Source organism: Bactrocera oleae, chromosome 6 (genome assembly GCF_042242935.1).
Source record: "Bactrocera oleae isolate idBacOlea1 chromosome 6, idBacOlea1, whole genome shotgun sequence".
NCBI classification, from domain to species: domain Eukaryota; kingdom Metazoa; phylum Arthropoda; class Insecta; order Diptera; family Tephritidae; genus Bactrocera; species Bactrocera oleae.
Window position 1 is genome coordinate 9,881,107 of NC_091540.1, and position 21,991 is coordinate 9,903,097.

The 21,991-nt window shown below is 33.5% G+C and overlaps 1 protein-coding gene across 4 annotated transcripts in view; it reads right to left on the bottom strand.

Moving 5' to 3' along the window:
- Positions 1 to 21,991, bottom strand: part of SPoCk (secretory pathway calcium atpase) — a 119,591-nt gene that overhangs the window by 29,026 nt on the left and 68,574 nt on the right. Inside the window, exon 1 of one of the 4 annotated variants that reach the window (XM_036360921.2) lies at positions 13,512 to 13,862. The exons of 2 other annotated variants lie outside the window; for them this stretch is intronic. Coding sequence is in view for 1 of the 2 variants with exons in the window: in XM_036360920.2 (XP_036216813.2) it covers positions 9,802 to 9,837 (36 nt within the window). In the remaining variant the exon portion in view is untranslated. Of the gene's footprint in view, positions 1 to 9,801; positions 10,373 to 13,511; positions 13,863 to 21,991 lie in introns of those variants that run through there. One more of the 4 variants, XM_036360920.2, reaches the window with a different exon arrangement.

Sequence of the window (21,991 nt, forward strand, 5' to 3'; positions counted from 1 at the left end):
ATGTGTAATAGTACTCAGTACAACACTGAGCATCACTCTGAGATAAATGTGAAAATGAGTAGCTTTTTTAATACTAACAAACTGAAGTTCTTGAAGTAAGGAAAACTTTATTATTTTACAAGATATATTTGCGAAATTTGGCTTCGATTATTGCCAAAAGATTCCATTACTTTTGGCTAACATAAGTATGAAAATTAGTTTAGCTACTCAAAACAGTATTATTAATAATACTCATATAAATACGAGTATGAATAAAACCATGGTCGCGAATATACATTACTTATATTTATACGAATATAAAAATTAGTAGTAGTATGAGTATAAATATAAGTATGGGTATTAGTATAAGTACGAGATAAATCCATAATATGAAAATGAGTACTATATGGGTGTGGACATGAATATGAGTGTAAGTACTGTAGTATCAATAAAAATAACTGACTTACTAGAATTACAAAAAAATATATTAAAAATAATATGAGTAAGAATATGAGTATGAGTTTGAGTATGAATATGAGTATGAACATAAATATGAGCATGCGTATTAATATGAATATGAGTATGACTATGGGTATGAGTACTCATTTCCATAAGTATTAAAATGAAGAAAAATTTAAACTTAATTATAAATAAGAACAGCTGACTGATAAGATTTCTGCATGCTTTTCAGAGGCAAAAAAAAATATAATGATATATGCTGTATAGCTATAGCTGCTCGGAATAATTGCAATAAAACTTGTATATTTTGTCACTTTTCCCTTGCTATCAGCTAAATAATCTAGAGACCTTTCATCCACTTTTCCAATTACTGGCATCCACTGCAAGTAACCTCAATCACCTTTTGTTAGCTATCGTAGCCTCCTCAACGGAACTTATTGATTTAATCTGCTACAAACAACAACAACTTGTGCTACAGCAAAATCCAATATACTGGGCGACTCATCTAACATGCACAATCAGACGTAAATCTCTTAGCAATATTAAAAACTTGCACATGTGTATTTCGATGAATTTCAATATTCATTACAACCCATGAAAGGTTATATTGCAAATTTGTGAGTATTTTCTAGTCACGTTTTTCTACAATGACAGCAACAACTGTCGAACCAGTGTATCTTATCAGCGCTAGCTCGTACCAACTAAATTTTGATGAGACTGCTGAGGTCGTATGGATGGACATAGCACACATATTTGTAGACATATAGGTTGATTTAAATATCAAATTTTATTTTGCAGCTACAAGTACACTGTCTTTACTCTAAAGGTAAGCGCATGTGTGTCTAATGAATATATGTATGTGTGCTTGTTTGTAAAATGAAATAATCGAACGGATATGCATATGTTGCCAGCGTCACTTACAAAAGAACGTCAAGTGCAACTGACAAATGATTGTAACTGTATTCCATTCTCGTTGCTCACCAGCTGACTGATAGTCAGTCAACGATTGCCATTAGGTACTGTCTGCAGATTTGAGTTAGCTGAGTGGGTGGCCAACTTGTTGTGGGTGAGAGAGTGAGTGTAAAACCGAATGGGTGGGTTGTCAGGCTGACTGTTTGCCGGGAATGGACATGACAGCTACATGTCAACGCGGCGCTGAGATGTATTGTACAAATTATAATCACGAAGACAATGATGAGTGGGGAGATGATGTTGCTAATAATGATGTTGGCAAATTAGCCAGCGAAGAGAGGCTAAAATGTAAGCACTTACAAACATGTTGCACACAATGTGTGGGTGCACACTTCTTTACAATTATTTATGAATAGATTGCAGAGGCTTTGAGTAAAAGCAAAACCACCCACTTGGAAACGTCATGTAAAAGAGAATGACAACTAATGTGTGTAAGAAATTAGAAAACTCTAACACATAAATGTACATATGATATGCAAGTACATGCTTTTACATTAAGGTGGTTCTTAAATTTAAAAAACCAAAGGAGACCGGGACATGACGATCAGAGATATGACAATATAGATCCCGATTGATGAGCCCAAAAAGGATAAGAAAAAAAAAATTTATAAACTGAACTGAGTGTTTAAAATTTGCCACGAAGTTTATAACACAAAGGAGGAAACTAAATATAAACATAAGTGATCAGCATGACGAGCTGGGTACTGTACGTCTATCTGTTCGTCTCTCTGTATATACTCGAACTAGTCCCTCAGTTTTTGAGATATCGATCAGAAATCTTATACACGTTCTTTACTTCCTAAAGAGCTGCTCATTTGTCGTAACCGTCGATTTTAGAGATATATAGCATAAGGTATAGCTGCTATACAAACGGACCGATCAAACTGAAGTTCTTGTATGGAAAACATTTTTATTTGAAATATCTTCTTCACAAAATTTCGCTTGGAATATTGCCGAAAGTAATGGTATAATCGCCGAAGAAATTATTTAGGTCGGGGCCACTATAGCATATAGCTGTCATACAAACTGATCAACTAAAATCCACTTCTTGCAAGGAATATTTTGTTTTTGTGAAGGGCATTATAGCTTCGGTCCAACCGAAGTTAACGTTTTATCTTGTTTTTATCACATTTGTAAAATCAGTTACACTGTAGTCGAAAACAGCACATATACATTAATTCTAGTATCGATAAAGTATCCATAAGCAACTATACTCTAAATAACTCAAAGTATAGCAGCACTGCTAGAAATTTAAGAACCATCCTTTTATAAATTATAGCATTTATAAATGTACATTTAAATATACTTTATTACATGCCACAGCACACATGCAGCATTCAATTTGTGGCAGAGAGCAAGCTGTGCTCGTTACTAATTAAGTTTTAGTTAGTTAAGCGGTAAACGGAAAAAAGCATGGAAGCATAAAAAATACCGTCTGTGGTGATATAAGCAGATAAAAAGCTTAGCTGTTATACGAGTGTATACAGAAAGCATAAAAAATGTGCTTAAAGCTTCTTCCATTTAGTTTTAATACAGATTTCGAAATCTCTCAACTGTAAAATAATTCTCAACCATAAATATATTTCTAACGAATTTCGCATTAAGTGTATAATTACAACCGGAATCCCCAACTTGGCAACAAAAATAAATCATGATTTGCATTCAAGTAAGTATTTACATGGAAAGTTTATTTCTCTCATGCTCATTTCTAGGTAAATGACTGCCGCCGTCGACATTGTATGCCAGCTACACGTGTTGCATTATTTAGCTGACAGCACTAATACCTTGTTCACACCAAACATTTTAAGTGACTAGATTACATTTAATTTGTTCACTAATCTAGACTCTTCGCACTGCCGTTGGAGATTTGTAAAACAGCTGTTTTTGACAAGTCGATCGAAGCTGTGGCATTTTGCCTCGCCACAACTCTATTAGATCGGCTTCGTCAGCTTCACTCTGCTTTTTTTGAAAATACTTTCTGCCATTTTCACTTAGTTACTTGATATTGCTTTAATTTTTTTACTTTTTACTTTATTTGTTTAATTATTGTTTTTTTTCACTGACAATTTGTAGCGTCAAAATCAACTGTGATAAAAAAGTGTGACAAACAGATAGCGCTAAATCCGAGCCGTACAGGCAGATTTCGAATAGATTAGACTCAATCTTGCTAAATCTAGTATAAAGTGAGATTATCTACACAACAGCCTAAATCTTGTGATTAAGAGTCGCTCTGAACATGTTATAAATTTTATTAAAATTTTATTAAATTTTATTTTTAAATGAGCTAAGAATTGTATCCGTCATTACTGGCAGACGTTTTCCTATCTAAAATTAGTAGCGTCTTTAAACATTGAACAAAAATATATCACTATGACACTTTTTTAGAGTCGACTTTTAAAAGCTTTCAAAGCTCTTTTCTATCAGTGGAACAGTTTTTCTAAATAATTGACCTTCTAGTTTAACTAACTGATTTATTACGGAAACATTTTCTTAATAAAAGATACATATTTTTTTGAAAATTAATAATTTTGAACTCTAAATGTGAGTACAAGTGGGGGATTTAAAAGCCTTTTTACGAGCGCGACCCCTAGCGAGTTTTATGTTTAGACTGCTCGAATAATTATTCAGTCAAACTTAGTTAGCTGTTGGTATTACCTTAATATCAGTCTCAAATATATAAATTATAATAAACTTTGGATGACTTCTCTCAAAGGGGAAACCAGAGTAACAGTACTGAGAATAAATTTTCCAAATCAAAAAGTAAGTAAGTAATTTTGTACTTCTTACGTGTTTATTTATTGAAGTATATCTATTTTGTCACCTACAAAGTAATCAACCCTAGATATACTACACTTACACTATTAGGTAAGTAGAAATCGGTGAAGATGCGATACATGTAGCCCGCGAAACACGCAGTACTTTTGGCGATACTTTTTGAACATACCTCGTATTTGACCAAAAACAAAATATTAATGGCGACTTGTTTCCGAAACTGAAACAGCCCATGCAAGGACGACGCTGCGCTACGATTGAGGAGATAAAAACTGCAACGAAGGAGGAGCGGAACAAGATCACAAAAAATTACTTTTTTAAGTATTTTGATGATTGGAAAAAACGCTTTTACTGACTGCAGCAAGATTAGAAGAGTTATTAAAATTCTAGTGAATTTTAATGCGTCCTCATTTACATATATTTCTCAAACAAACATATACCCTTACAAAAATATACATTATTACAATACTGATTACCTAAAAGTCATTAATAAGCAAACTAGTATTTTTCCTACAATAATACTGCAATTTTTCTGATAAAACAAAAACCAGATAGCAATAAAAAAACAAGCACAAATCACTATCAAATCAGGTTTTTCAGGAACGTGATTTACAAGATCACAAATTAATTTCTAAGCCGTGTTAATACTAGGTGTATGCATGTAGTGACAGTTGTATGATTTCTTATGATATATATATATATATATATATATGTATAAATATGTAATTGTGAATTAACAGCAGCAATTCATTTGCGTGTAAAATTACCCGATAAAACTGCATAAGTAAATGACAACACGAGCGGTAGCTATTTGGTTGCACGTACGTGATTAGTGATAAGCTTGAATGAAAATCGAAGCAATACAAAGTAGGTATGCAAATTTTAAGAGCTGCTAGCATTCAATAAATCCGAATTGACTGCCATTTTAAGTAGCCTTTAGTCGATTTTTATGCGATGCATGTGATCTACATATATCTACAAGTATGTATGCATGTATGCATATATGCAACATTTGAGTGAAATGGAAGAGAAAACGATAACTGAAATTTGGTTTCAATTTCTTAAACCCGTAAGTTTAGCCAACTTGTATAGTAAAAGTAAACATAAAAGCTAACGTACAGCCTCATATAGAAATTTGAACGCAACCGTATATTGTTGTGTTGGTACTATTTTCTCTCTGGCCTCTTTTATCAAACACATTAAAAAATGTAATAAAAAATAGTTTATAAACATGGCAAAGAAATCAAATTTTTCTACCAAATGCCTTCACTAAAATGGTTTTAAGTCATAAATCTTTCCCACCACAATACTGTTAAGATAAAACCTCATAAACATATTAACTTTTAACACTTAGCACCACTTACCGTCTGAACGAAAACATACATTTATGTTCTACATATTTTTTTGCACTTTGCTTTAGAGTTAATTACAAATTTAGCAAATGTTTTAACGAACACAAAAGTTTGTATGTAGGTAGCTGACATAATGTCTTTCGCCTTGGCTAGGAAAAAAAAATAGATATTCTTACAAAACTAAATAAATTACTGCTTTCCGAAAAAATCATAAAAAAGTTATTAGCTAGTCAGCACGCAGCAGAAAATTGAAGGAATGTATGTTCGGAAAACAGCCGGTATTTTCGATAGATAGCGGTTAGTTAAAAACTTAAAATAATTAACAAAATCTAGCGGCTAATATTAATTTGAATTCTCTACTAACAAAGATGAACCCATTTTTTACCTAAATGTTACAAAACCAACTAAACCGAATATTTCAGAAAAATTTAGAATTTATGACACGAATCAATAATTACAGATACTATCCTTAATAGTTTTTTATAGCATACAGCACTGTAAATAAGACATTTACATACTCGTGCATGTGTGCGTTACACAAAAAATTTCTAAAGTCGTTTACTGTAGCAAGATATCATACTGCCAGCCTTTTCAGCATTATTTATGGCTATACTAATAAATATCACTAAAAATAAACAAATAACTATTGCCATTCTAATTTTAAAGACTAGCTAAGTGATACAAACATATAAAATTGTATTATGGATATATTTTCTATCAAAAGCATAGATATATGTATGTATATGTAAGCAGCATGTGGTTTGATGTTGAAATTCAATTAACAATTCGTTGTCAAAAGCAGAAGATAAAAAAATATGAGAGACAATATTTACTAATATTTTTATGACGCTTGTTAAATTTATTTATTTCATTTGATTTATTTCCGTTTAAAACGCAAAAAAGTAAGTAAAGAAACCAATAATTAAAAACAATGTATAACGGATGATTAAATTTTAAATAGAGTGGTATTTAATGTTAATTAAAATAAATGTCAAAATTAAAATAAACAGCGACAATTTGATAAAAAATAATTAACTGCTTTCAAAATGTTGGGGAATGACACTGACAAGTGCTTATTATTATTATATTTTTTTTAATACTATTATTTCACATTATTAACACTAAACCAACGAAGATTTACCATATAACTATTTCAAATAGGTCACTCTCTCTCTCTCTCTGAAAGTTAGAAGCTTAAGAACAAAATAATCTAAATTATATTTTTAAAGCATTATTCAAGGTTAGGTTAAGCCCTATGCAACACTGATAGCGTAACAGGCAACTTCGATTAGTGTCAGTTACATGCCATTCTAGGGCAAGCGATAAGGTTTTGGAAATCGATTTTTTAGTTTCGATATATGTATGATGTCTGTTTGATTTAAGGTGCTATATCCACTTCTGACTTTCAAATAATCAATTTTTTTTTGACGATATTGTCCAAACCACATACAAGAGAATTACAAATGCATTTGGTTTAGAATTGTTACTAAAATAAATATAATTTTCTTCTATAACTGCGAGAAATTGGAGTCGCTCGCTTACTGAGCATTTTCGAGCTTTTATCAGCGATATAAAAAAACCGTATCTGACTCACTGAGTAGTTTTTACTCTGATTTGTGTAATTCTGTTAAACAGTTATAAGACATTTCACAATATCAGCTGATTTTTGACGTCAGTTGCACGAACATCGATTTGACAATTTTCCGTTTGCGAGAAGTGTCACTTTGACAGTTTTCTGTTGACAAAAGATGCTTGGTTAACATTTTCTTTACAGCTAACTTTCAAAATATAGCTAAAAGAATTTTCATACGCGATTATTAAAAAAATTTAAGTTTTAACACTTCTTAAATACTATAATACTACCTTCGTCCGATAAACAATGTTAGAGCCTTTCATATTTCTATAATAGACGCGTTTTAACTTAAGTATATTTTTATTAAAACTTTCTCATAAATTGTTGCCTCAAATAGGCGAAAAATCGACCTTATTTCCATAATATGTTCATAGATATGCACATATATATTTGGATTATATCTTTTTAAGGTAAATTTCTTTTAATAAAAATTTTTGTCTCTCGCTTAAAGTAAAAAAAACAGTTACTTGCAAAAATATGCAAATATCCTAACAAACAAATCGACAAAATACCTTATGGTTTGTATATATGTATATATATATAAATACATATATATATATCTATGTATGTATATACTCATATGTATGTATGTAAGCATTTTCAACTATTTTTATTTATTCTATGCAAATGAAAGGCGTTTAATATGTGTGCCAAGTAACTCGAGTTAAATATATATATGTATATAGTCAGTAGTGAAGTTCTTAACATATTTACGTACATGTTTGTTTTCAAACTGTTGGTGCTTAGTAGAATGTGAATCACACGCCTTTCGACCGGCAATATGGGCCAGAATAAGTTGAAACCTGTTGCCAGTTACCGAATACAAAGCTAAAAGTGTGTGGCAAATAATAAAGTTAAGCAACCTACACACACACACCGGCAAGCATAAGCATATAGCACATAAAATTAACCTATTTACTCGCGTTTAGAACGCTTTCGAGCGGTCTGTCAATAAGCAAACACTTGTCGAGGTCTAATATAAGTCCACGTTGACTTATACTCGTATACGGGTATATACTTGTAGACACGAAAATGCTCAAGTGCTTCATACAAACATATTTCTGATGAAGGTTTATTTGCCTCTTTACCTATGCTAAGTGCCGAAATGTGTTTGGAATATATTATTTATGTGCACTGTATAGTGTCTGGCAAACAACGTTCATTGCTGCTTAAAAAAGCAGGCTTGAATATTATCAAAAACACAAAACAATGCTTAACGTAATAAAATTTGACTAACCAAAATAATTTTGATTTTATTTTGAAATTTCCACCTCTTTAGAGCTCCACCCATGAGCAACCATTATTTAATCTTTTCCATAGCATCACCAAAACTAATATTTCATAGTAACAGTTATAATTGCTTACAGCGAACGATTTGCTTTGTGCGATTTTCTAAATTACAATGTGTGTAAAAGTGTATGTGAGTAGGCATGTGTTGGCTAATTAATGCTAGTTCGCAACAAAGCTTTGGCAAATTGGCAGCTTATTAAATGTAAAATCATTAATTAATTAACTATTAAATTATAGATATGTGAAGAATTCAATTAAATTGCATTTATTGCAAATAAAATGAATATTGATGATTTTCTGATTTAATTGGAAACGGAAAGAGGTTTATAAACGTTTCAGAAATAAATTGTGCCCATATAAATGTTTAAATTAAATTTATCTTTAATGAAGTTGTAATAGAGGTTTATAATTTAGGAAATGATGCTATAATAAATATATATACATAACTAAGCACTAAATAAAGATACAAGACTTTAATTTGGTACAGGAGATCACAGTAGGAAGGGACACCTGGGTTTTTTTAATTAAAAAAATTTAAACCCTGAAAATGGATTTCAAAAAACTGAATAAAACTGTATTTATTTATAATTCCAAGGAAAAATTTACTTTTATATAATTATTTTTTATTTAGATACTTTATGTTTTCATTCAATGTATGCATAATTCGTCAACTGTTTCAATAAAAAAAATTCGAATATTATTATAGAAATTTTTTTTTTCCAAAATACAATGTTATTTTTATTTAGATACTTTATGTTTCCATTCAATGTATGCACAATTTGTCAACTGTTTTAATAAAAAAATTCGAATATTATTATAGAAATTTTTTTTTCCAAAATATTATTTTATTTTTTATTTAAATACTTTATGTTTTCGTTAATGTATGCACAATTTGTCAACTGTTTCAATAAAAAAATTCGAATATTATTATGGAAATTTTTTTTTCAAATATATAATTTTATTTTTTATTTAAATACTTTATGTTTTCATTCAATGTATGCATAATTCGTCAACTGTTTCAATAAAAAAATTCGAATATTATTATGGAAATTTTTTTTTCGAATATATAATTTTATTTTTTATTTAAATGCTTTATATTTTCATTCAATGTATGCATAATTTGTCAACTGTTCCATTAGAAAATTTCGAATATTATTATAGAAAATTTATTTTGGAAAATATAATGTATAGCAATTAATTAAAAAAAATTTAAAAATTCATTATTGTTATAATTTTTATCGTTGTCAACTTGTATATACAATATTTTACTGATTAGAGTTAAATTGATGTATATTTCACTGATAGCACTGTTATTTTGCTTGGAGAATATACTATTCAACTTACACTGTAATACTCCTTTTCCTCCTCCAAACGCTTCATTTTTGGTTTTTTAATTTATATTTGTTTTTAAAAGTAAAAATTAAAATGTTTAAATTATTATATACACTTATTTAATAAAAAATTTAATTTTAATTTTTTTACGATTCTTGCATAAATCCACTGCAATTTTCCTTACACTTGTATATTCAAAATCATTTTCTTTTAAGTTAAAAACTTTCAGCACACATCTTCACGAAATTTCTAAAATTTTTTCTTCCACATAATGTGAGTATCTTTCATTAGAGCAATTAATAATTAGCTACACAAACACTTTCATTTCGACGTATTTCCACAACTATCTAAAAAGACGCGCCACGGAAACACTTAGAGAAGAAGCACGACATTCAATTAACACTATGTCAACAAGTAAAACAAAAGTTGACGATATCGTCGGCAATGAGCGCTCAAATGAAAATCATCAAAACGCGGCACTTTTGTAATGACAGGTTTCGATGTAACAAAAGTTTTTTAAATACTGAAAGATTTACATTTTGTACGCTCAGTTTATAACCAAACAAGCACACCGTCAACCAGCAGTTGACTGAATGAGCGGCGCCGAAGCGCACTTATTTTATTCTCTATGTACATATGTTTGTGCTTACACATATGTATGGGCATAAAGCATAAAAAGAGTGACCGCAAACTAAACGCAAAAACATTAAAAGTTGTAAAAAAAATTTAATTGTTTTTCTTAGTATTAGGGCGTTTTAGAGTGGTCTTTTAGAAACGCTTTCCATAGCGGTGGCCTTCACGTGGAGAGTAGTAAAGAAATACTAGCAAATTCACTGCAGTGAGGCGCGGAACAAGATGGAAATAATACTAGCTTACAGCTTAAAATTCTAGTTTGAAAAGAACTAGTACGTAAAGTCCCTAGATATGTACCACTAAAACGTTTTCGTTTAATTTCCATCTCAAAATAGAAACTAAGGACTAAAATCCGGATTTTTATGTACTTTCGTTTAATCCAATTTCTGACGATTGCTTTGAAACATCTCTATGTACCAGTTACCTTGATTGGTAGAAAGATGCTGAGCTGACTAGTGGCACTTGCTCTTTCTAACAATCATAAAGTAATTCTCAACTATGAAGTTCATTTCTCATAGGGTTGCCGTTTGTATATACACGTGACATAGAAAATATAAATAAAAATAAATAAGGCAAACAACATTAAGCAATTTTCCTTATGTTATAGATGATAACTGGATAGTTGTATCTACATTAATCTATTTTTTTTTTAGAAATATGTGGAAACAATACAAATTAGCAAAGAACTACAAAAACAGAAGCGGCACGGAAGAATTGTGGCAATTAGTAGCATGACGACAAAAAAAAAACATTTTATTGTTAAATCTAGATATTTGTGGTCTGATTGACAGAAGCATGCACATTATTTGATAAAATTCCAGTAACAACTGATTAGATGGCAACAATTTCTTTGAAAAAAAAGTAAAAATAATTAGAAATAAAACTACAAAGCACCAAATAGCATCATTTTTTGTTTGCTGATAACACTTTTCAAGTAAAATTATTTAACCTCCAATGACCAAGGGACACATGTACATAAATACATACAAACATATATGTATGTACACTTATGATATATTAATATTAATTGACCTTGGTTAAACTAAACTGCTTGGCATACAAAAAGAATGGCGCTAAATATTTGGCCCAAAGAAGTTAAACATATCAGCACAACTATAAACAAAAACAACTTAATTAATAACACTTGAATAAACAATAATATCATAAATGAGCGCGCTTGGAGAATAAAAAGAGTATGGAAGAATACGAAGAGTATGAGAAATACATGAGAACTAAAATGCGCGGGAGTGTCGAGCGAGAGTTTAAGAACAGAGTGATCGATCTCGTGAGTATGAGTGATGCGATTGATGTAGTGTTGCCAGATCATGGACATTTTTTAATTACCAATAATGGAAGTTATAAAGAAATAGGCGACAGACTTGAAACATTTTAGTGAACAAGCCTTTGAAAATGGTAATAAGCAAAGAAACACAGTGGATTGACACCCTTAGTAAAAGAAATATAAAAATATTTACGAGCGATATGTGGTAAGAAAGAGGAAGAGGAGAGGGGTTTTAAGGCTAAAACGATTTTGTAAGAAAAAAAATTGAAAAATTGAATTTAATTGCTCACGAAAATTTTGAAGCTATGTGAAAAAGATGCATGCGTATATACAAAAGTTATGAATCATTTTATTAACTACAACTTTGCCACATAACTTTTTCCTATAGGGCTCGTAATTTTGCCGAAAATCGAGACAGTATTTGGTCCTTAAAATTTCAAACACTCCCTCCACTACCTCTTCTTGGCTTTAGATCGCCCGTAAATAACTTATTATTTTGTTTTCTTTTTCCAATGGGTTTCAAGTTACTATGATTTTTTTTTTTGCGTTTAAAAATTATCTACCTTTATCTATTTATTAACACTCTCAATTTTTTCTTTTTCGAAAAAATGTTTTTCTACATAAGTGATTGGGACGACTGATCTAGAGATTTATCGACTGCAGCTAACTTATCTATGTAATCTAAAAACAGAAATACCATATATATTATAAAATCCATAAAGTAGGTTCTTGTTTCGGCTAATGAAACTGAAATCTATGTTTTAGCAAACATTTTTGTTTATAATTTCCATCTTAATTGTAAGAGCACCAAAATAAAATAAGGCAATTAGCACACTCACATATTTAGAAGTGTAAAGATTCACAGAACATTATAGACAGCTTTTATTTCCTCAAACTTTTAAATAATCTTGTTTTTATCGGTAATAAGACCAAGTGTTAAGTTTACACTGGTAGCAGCTGGATTTTATGAGATACTTCTACGTTTTTTTCGACTTTAGTTTCTATCTCGATTTAAACCCACCTTCTGGTAGACTATTAAACTCACTATAAAAATCAATTATGTAAATAAAAGTTGGATATTTTACATACAACTCTGGCAACACTCTCTGTAATCGCTAGCATTCTAAACAAACAAATTCAGTTTTTATTACCTTTTGCACAAAAGACAGATTCTAAAACCAAATATACAGTTTAACTGAGCAAATCTTATTTTGAGAATTCTAGCATACTCCCTTATTTAATAAGCGGTTAAGCAAGACCCGGGATTTACGATTTAATAACAAAAGAAAAAACATTAGTAAAATCACTCGTTTCTTAAGAGGTCAGTGACAGTAATTTGCTAGTAAATTTATGATTTTAAAATGATTTTGGCAACATTGTTTATATACACAAGAATTATCTTTATTGAACACGTAGCGATCGAATGGACGTGTGGAATTCGCAACATGCCTGCCACAGATATCAATCGAAGCGAATCGAGGCAATGCAAAAGAGGCACTGATCTCTACACAATAGCAGCAGGCTGACCAACTGTAACAATGTAGGAATGTTTATGTTAAAATAGAATATATGTATGTGGGTGTGTACACAGATCGTTTATGCTGGCAGACAATCTGCAAGACAACCAAGGCAATGCGAACACACGCACACATACATATGTGTAGCTGTCATATTGGACGTTTACTTAGTCAAGACACTAGAGAGGCAATCAAATCACGAAAGAAATACTGCCACACAAAAAACTCCAAGTTTCGGCAAACAAAAAGTAGTTACAAATATATGTACATATGTATGTATATACACTCACATGTTTTGGCTGCTAATAGTTGGTGTTTTCTAGTGCTTTATTGATACTTGCTTTCTCTCCTAAATACGTCGCACCAAAAAAAAAAAGGTACACAACTATAAAAACACTTAGCCGGTCAAATAATTGTTTAATCACACGTCACCCGAAGTATTTTCTGCTTCTTTTTTGTATACACAAGTTGCACGTATATGTTTGCTAGAGCGCACACCTTCGCCGTCTCAAAAAAGTCACACGTCGACGTAGCCAAATAATGTGTGAGTACACACGTCCCTGAAAAGCGTTTAACTAATTGCAAGTTAATTACTTAGTAATCGCGTAATCGCACATTTGTCCGCAACCAGAAGTGAAAAACTGTCTAATTTAGTGAACTGTCAAAACGCACAGGCGCCTAAAATGAGCGCAACTGACACACGAAATGTCAATGACTGTGGTAAGAGTAAAACAAAGAGAGAGAGCGAGAGAGAGTGCGTAAAGAGCAGCTAGACTCACAACATACGTGTTGATATGAATATATAAGGAGCATTTTTATGAAATTTACACGGAGTACTTAGCGGCACAGTGGGTTAGTTAATACATTTTTTGATCATTTTTTTAAGTTAGCTACAATAAATTTCTACTCAAAATTAGCTAATTTCTTTGAAACACACAAAATATATAAATTATGTTCAAACTGAAGATGAGCTATGAATATCTTTATCTAGGTTCCATGAAGGCAGAATCGAATATTATTCTGAACAAATTATTAGAACTTGTGCTCACAAGAACTGAGATTTTTTTTGGTGTTAAGAGGTGAATTAATTCTAAATATTACTAGCTCAAATCTCTCTCTATATAGATAAAAAATTTTGAACGTCCCGATATTCTTTCCATAATAATAAATAATCCAAAAGTATAGGTTTTTCTGCCTTTATCTTTGAAATATTATATTTAAGTAGAAAGCATTAAAAAACATTTTGATTATATTGGATAGCATAAATTGGGAGAGAGAAAATTGTAGAAGAATAAATTTATCTAAATTTATTATTTTGGAATATATGACTATTTAGATATTTACCTAATAAGATTGAAATATTTCAGTAGAAAGCTTAAGCAAAGAAAATTGTAGAAGAATAAATTTATCTGAATTTAATATTTTGAAAAATATGCTTATATAGATATATATCTGAAGATAAGCTTTTTTGTAGTGCAAAATAAAGCATTAACACACTGTCGACTCTGAATGTATATAATCTAACATTAGCATAATAATCCAAATGTAGATATGTCAATCACTTTAATCTCCTCCAAGTAAACTATTCAATTGAGGGCCAACAATGACATTGGGTGAGCTGAAGCAGATCACATACCAAAATCAGAGCGTAAATGAGATGAAAATAAAAGCAAAGGAAAGAAAGAGTACAAGCTTAGAGACTGAGAGCTATAAATGCTCAGAGAACTCATTGTTTGCGCAAACAGCCTATAAGGTTTGTGCAAGTTTACTCAATTTTTACAGCTTTTTCAACATTCGCGTAATCTTTGGCTGTTAGCGGCGCATTTTTGTTGTTCTTATATCTTGTATAACTCAAAGTTACTCAGTCATAATATTTACCTAGAACTTGTGTGGCATTGTTGACGCATATGCGGCGCGCCACCGCAACGCATAAAACCAGTCACACCGGCTTTATATGGTGGCACGATGGGAATATGATGTATGGATGTTTTATTTGCCAGCTTACTCGTGTATCTGCTGTAAAAATCTATGTAAAGGTGCGAGCGTGCGCATGTAGACTTCACTACTAGGCAAACCGCATCTCAACAAGCAATACAAAGTGCAAACGAACACGCATTAACATTGGCTTTGGGTCAAGTTTAATTGCTTGCGGTGTGGTTGAGGCACACGACACTATTTATGGTTGTTTGATAATGATTTTGTTGCTGTTGTAGCTAATAACGTATATGCCACAAAGCGGCTGATGAAAATTTATAGAAATAAAATGAAAATTAGAAAACCATTTTGAGGGAAACTTGTGAAGCTTTTGCTCAATTTTGCACAAATAATTTGTCTGCTTGAAATCGCTTTGAAGTTAAAATGGAATTATATGTCATATGTTATATGCTACATCGCATGTCGATTGCAATTGAATAAATTGTGTACAATACTGGTAAATGAGTTTTAATTAAAAAATATATTGACATAAAAACATATAGACTGACGGTGCTTGTTGTTCCCGTTATCCATTTTCATAACGCTCGCTTATGCCCGCTGCATTTAGTTCGTACCGGATGTGATCGCTTGAGCACTACAAAATGGCTTAATTAAATTTGCATTAATTTTTTTATTATTTTAAATTATTTTTCTGTTTGCGGCCAACAAGCAATTTGTTTAGAGCGCATGCGTGCGTAAGTTAAATGCAATTTGACATGCGATGCCATGCAATCTACTTAATAATAACCACATATAATTGACTTTGATACTGATTGCGCTCGCTATTCTGCGGAATGGCTGTAATTGATCGATTTTCGCTTTCAACGTTAAACAATAAAAGAATGTTTATTTTCACTTGTTAAAGGAAAATTTGATTATTTACAACAAAAAGCAGTGAAATTTTGTTAAACAAGAAAAACCGTTAACTTTGGTTGCACCGAAGCTATAATACCGTTCACAAATACAAAAGGTTCCTTCGAAAAAAGTTTTCCATGCAAGCACTTGTTTCCAGTCGCTCAGCTTGTATGCCAGCTATATGCTGTAGTGTTCTAATGTCGGCGGTTCCGGCAAATGTGCAGCTTCGTGAAGAGAAAAAGACCTGTGCAAAACTTGTGCTCGCTTTCTAAAAAATTGAGAGACTAGTTCGCGTATATGGTATGCAGACAGACGGACAGACAGACAGATAGAAGGACATGGCTCAATCGACTCAGCACGTCACGTCGATCATATATATATATATATTTTATAGAGTTTCGGACGTTACCTTCTGGATGTTACAAACTTCGTAGCTAACATAATATAATAAATATTCAGCATATGCAAAAGTTGTTTGAAAATCGTGAATGTCGTTCATTTTACAGCAACTCAGCGAATGAGTATGGGGACCCTTGATTGAAGATACATTGTAGACAACTGATATTCCGATTTCTGACTAGTTGTCCTTTTCAGTCGTTACAGCTATGAATATATATGACACAAGCTTTTTGGATTAAAAACGAAGACATCCATAGATCTTGTGATAAATTAGAAAAGTACTTTTTAAGTGAATTAGACCGGCGCTGTATAAAATACGTTCAGCATGGAAGACTATTTATTTATGAGGCTAGTATGTATGTAGTAAGTCCGATGTCTATTGTGGTGTATTATGTTTTATGACACTCCCATTATTGCTTAAAAAGTAAGTTTGCTCGCGACGTTAAAATTGAAAAAACAAATTTGTACTCGAGAAATTGAAAGCGAGATAACACAGATGAACAACATTTCTTATGCTTCAGCTCAAGACATGCGGCTATGAAGGACTCCGCCGATACTTTACTTACAAAACTGTGGGTATGCAAGTCTATTCAAAATTGCATAATACTAAAAATTTTTATTTTCCCATATATACTAAAAGTGTGCATAATTTTGAAGCTTTTCAACAAAAGCTCTTTCTCGCATTATTTCTTTTTTAACTACTACTCCATTAACTATTTGAGTTGAACTTTATGTTTCGTAAACTTTTTTATTTGCACCATTTCTTATTTAGTTTCACTTATTTTCAACATTATTTGCTCATATTTCGCTTATTTACTCATTCAAAAGTGGATGCACTGCCACTTCAGTGCCATCGCACGGTATATCTCGCATGCAACTTCAATTCAAGTGCCGACGCCGTTGTCTGATCTCTCATCATTCAGCACAGGCAGAGAAAAAAACTTTTAGCTCGTTATCGATGCACAGCGGATCAAGTTGGAACACTACCCAACTCGTGCAACATACATACGAACTGCCTACGAGCACGATTTATATATGTATGTAGTAGCTGGATTAATCTATATATAGCGTAGCTTCAACACACCACTGCCACCTCTGACTCGTCGAGCTAAAGCGCTTGCTGAAAAAAAATGCATTTGCTCCCGCTTGTTGTCCTTGTTGTCGTTTTTTGGCAAATTTGTACTCAACTTTCAGCATTGCATTTTGCACTTCTCATGAGCTTAGTGCAAGAAATCGCCAGAATGCTTGCTACAGCATTTCCGGCAGTCGGGCGACTGGGTGACAGCGCAAATGCGTCAATTTGTTAAGCACTTCCAACGCCGTTCAAATGTATGTGTGCTGTGCATCGTTTCGCATTTGGCAACATGCTTCGCCTCTCCTCTTTAAACTTCAGCTGTATTTACTCTGCTTTGCGGTGCTGCGACATTTGCGTTCGTCAAACAAAAAATACATCAACCCAGAGCCATATTAGTGGCAGCGTCTTTATACTACTCTTGCTGGATCCCACGACCAAGTGTCACATATATATTTGTACAACACTCCGCCAGACGTGTAGTGCGGTGCGCAGTGAGGCGTAAGTGTGAAAAATGACATTTTTCAATGGTGTACTTGCGCCGCCCGCAGACCGCTTGACACCTGCTCCATCACCGCGGCCAAAAGCATACACACAGACTGCGCAATAAATGTCGCAGCGTTGTCTTTGACTGCTGCTGTGCAAACTTTGCGCTCGCAAAGAATATCACTAAAGATGACAAAGCTGCGCTCCCATTAGCTCGCCAGTAAGGCAACGCTGGACGTTTTTTTAGCTCTGTGGAGCAGCATGAATGAAATTTCGATGATGAATGGCTGGTCGAGTGTCACTTTTTTAAGTATACGGTAAGGGGGAGAGCTGGTATGGATGGAGAGTATAAGGTGTTTTGTATACTGACTTAAAAGGAGAACGCGAATGTTTTACCATTGGTTCTAGTATGTATCGAAGAATTCATAATAATATAGCACCGAAATGGAAAAAATCCATTCCATCAGATGGTGTATGCTTCCAAGTGCCAAAGGTATGGAACTCGACCTCGTAAGCGAATAGTACGCAGTTTTAGCACTCGTTCTCACGGTAGTCATGCTTTTGTAACCGGATTTGTCTCGTCTTATATCCGTTTAAGAACTGCTAACTCGGCAGTATTTCCGGTTACAATAACAACAACTACAGTCTACTTTTCAGCTCGATAATGAATCAATGAAACTAAACGTTATACAAGACTGAAGAAAACAAATTTGCTGCCTTTGAAGGAAAGATTAATTTTTCGAGCTGTTTGCGTTGATGGCTTATAGAGGAAGCGGTATAACCAGGAGCTTTAGACCAGAGATTGTAACAACATTTGAATTAAACAGGCTACGCGGACAGATGCAGGTCTCCTGGACAGATGCAGAGATAACAGAAGCAGAGACAGACCAAAAGGATGGATTGTTGGTGTGGAACAGGACGCTGAAGCGCTGGAACTACGATGGCGAACTCAACCATGGGACAGAAATAACTGGTGAACTAAGTTGCAGCAAGAGCATACCTGCAACGGGTTGTGGAACTGATGATGATGATGTGAATCAATGTCTCAGAACTAATTCATACTAATTGGAATTTAGTGTCTACGTTGATTAAGTATTCGAAAAGCTACTCATGGAAGAAGAGCAGACCATATTGACGTTGAAAAGCAGAAACCGCTTGACTTGACGTGTATTGCGAATCGAAATTCATAACTTCGGAATCAAAAATGTCTGGGGCGTAAAAATGGTAAAAAAAAGCAGCAAACTTGGTCTCATAACTTGTTTAAAGAGAAAGAACTGAGCGCATTATTACAACTTGAGCCCACTTAAACCATTGTGACATCAATTAAGCGACTAAGAGTATATTTAATTTACAAAAAAGAAAAACAAAATCAAACTTCTTTTTCGCACAAAGTGAACTCAAGTTAACACTTTAGCCAATATTGCTTCTAAATTCCAATAATACTTCTATCTACGCTCTTGAAATCCCTGCAATTGTGATGACGATTACAATCATGCTGACAACTGTCGGCGCTGAACCAATTCAGAAAACCAACTGACGCACCAATCAACTGTTCATTCAAGCAATTTAATCCAACTAAAAGCAAATAGAGTGAAAAGGAAAAGAATGGTCGACCAGCGTCTGAGTGAACAACTTGTTGTGACACATATAAACGACAACACAACTGAACGCACGGTAATTCGATGGCACAGCTGTTGCCGCAATTTCAATTCAAAAAGTTGGCAATAGCATTAGAAGTGGCAGACAAAGTGGGTGAGTCGAAGTGGCCAAAAAAAAAAAGAGTGCGACCATACACTACTTTTGGTCTTAACCCGACCAACAGCAGCAGCGGCTGCAACGTTAACAGCTGTGTTGCCAACTTAGTTTGCGCCGTGGCACGTGCTGATAATCAGTGAAGATATGTTGGAGTATTTAGCAGCAGCAAGCGACAACAACAACTGCAAGCAAATCAACACTAAAAGTCGTGCGTAAGCGTTTTGCAATATTTAGTGTACGGCACACACGCACACATATATTGTATATTTAGACGCTTCGTGCAGCAAACTAAACTGCGCTAGCCATTAACGCAACGGTAAATAAATAAAGGGTGTACCAACAAGAACGATGTGATGTTAAAATGTAATAAAACCTCCATGCTGCCTCCATACAACAACCCGCACTTAACGTTCAATTTTCGGGGACGCAATTGCGTTTCCTGAACCACACGAGCACTTGACTCATCCCAATAGCAATTTATTTGTTGACGATGCCACTAAGCTAGAAATGAGAATATGATTTTCCGATGAACGTTTTTTTCGAGAACGTGAATTTTTTTTAATAGTTTTGGACAATTTTCAGGCGTTGTAGCGAATTAAAACGTGACAAGCTGAAATGGCAAATCTTACTGAACACACTGACAAAATTTGACACAAATCCGTAAACAAACATGGTCGCCACGAGCTGTCAAAATCACGTCATCCCTATTGGTAGAAGCTCTACACAAGCACACATACATACTTGCGCGCTTAGCGAACCGGAAGTAGCGTCAAATAGAGATTAGTTGCGCATAAAAAGTTGCCGTGCGAACACACAAACACACACATGTCTAATATGTGTAGCAAATGCAAGCTGTGCATTACTCGCAAAATGTGCGTTCAATACTTTTCCGCCACACTAATAGTTGTTCGAAAAGGATTTTAGCGTGCGGACAAACTTGCACCACACAGTTTGCAAATAGTTTATGCATGTGTGCGTGTGGCAAATGTGCCTGATGTGTCCATGCTGGCGTAAAAGCTTTCAACGACTCACTTCACTTTGGTCACACATGTGTTGGCCAATAATCGAACGAGTGAACATTCATTTGGCAACGCGCAGCACACACACACTAGCACCACTACACGCGCTGCAAATAATCACGTTGAAATTTATGACATTGCCGTAACAGTTGGTGTCGATTAAGCGACGCCAATGTGCCATGCAACTTTGTAAGCGTGTGCATTTTCTAATGCGTTTTCGGTGATAAATATTCGTCTCCATTATTTTGTGCTGATTGTGGATATCGAAGCTACTTCGGACGTTGCTGTAAGCTGAAGTAAGTTTTGGATAATTTTGAAGGAATTTAGTGGAAAATCTGGCATTAAGCATATCATAATATGTGTCAAGAATTGAAGTGAAAACGGTAGCTGCTTTTGCTAAAAGATCTAAAACTTTAGATAACAGATTTTGAAAAAATTTAACTTAGTCTTATTTTAGCTCGTTACAATATTTAAACCGTCTAACAATTACATTTAATAGAGGTCTGAAAGTAGGCTTCCGCAGAGACGATAACCTACTCACTCAACTTAAATTTCTGTCCGACGACGAGTTTATGAATTTGAAAACAGAAAGCAGTCGCACGGAGTCAAATATGAAGAATATTTTCAATACGCCAACAGGTCATAGCCCAATTCGACCAATTTGGTTGTGGCGTTGGCGAAACGGTGCATTGTCATGGTGAACTCCAAATTGGTAAATACCAAAATATAATTGTCACCAAATTTTTGAACCACACCACAGTTTCTGCCCTCTTCAAAGTAGGTTAGTCGGGTGAAGACCACTGTATCGACTAATCTTTTATCTCTGAATTATACCAATGGATCCATGTACCATCAAAGCCTGTTGTAAAGTGATCTTACAGCTACACTTGTTGTCCGGAAAGAGGAAATGGTAAACGACAGCTTTCTAATAACCAATATGTCATGCAAGATATGCTCCATGCGGTATTTTGTGATACCTACTGTTGGAGTTATCTCTTTTAGCTACAATTCACGGTCTGCCAATATCAGATTGTGGACTTCGGTCACATTATCTGTCATGTTTTTCAGAGCACCAGAACATGGTTTATCAAATGCCGATAACAGCCAGGCGAAAACTTTTTAAAGTAATTGGGAAGTCCATATCGAAGGAAACCATATACGAGTACAGCTTTTGAAGGCTCCAGCTTTGAAGTTTGGTTGGTATACAAAT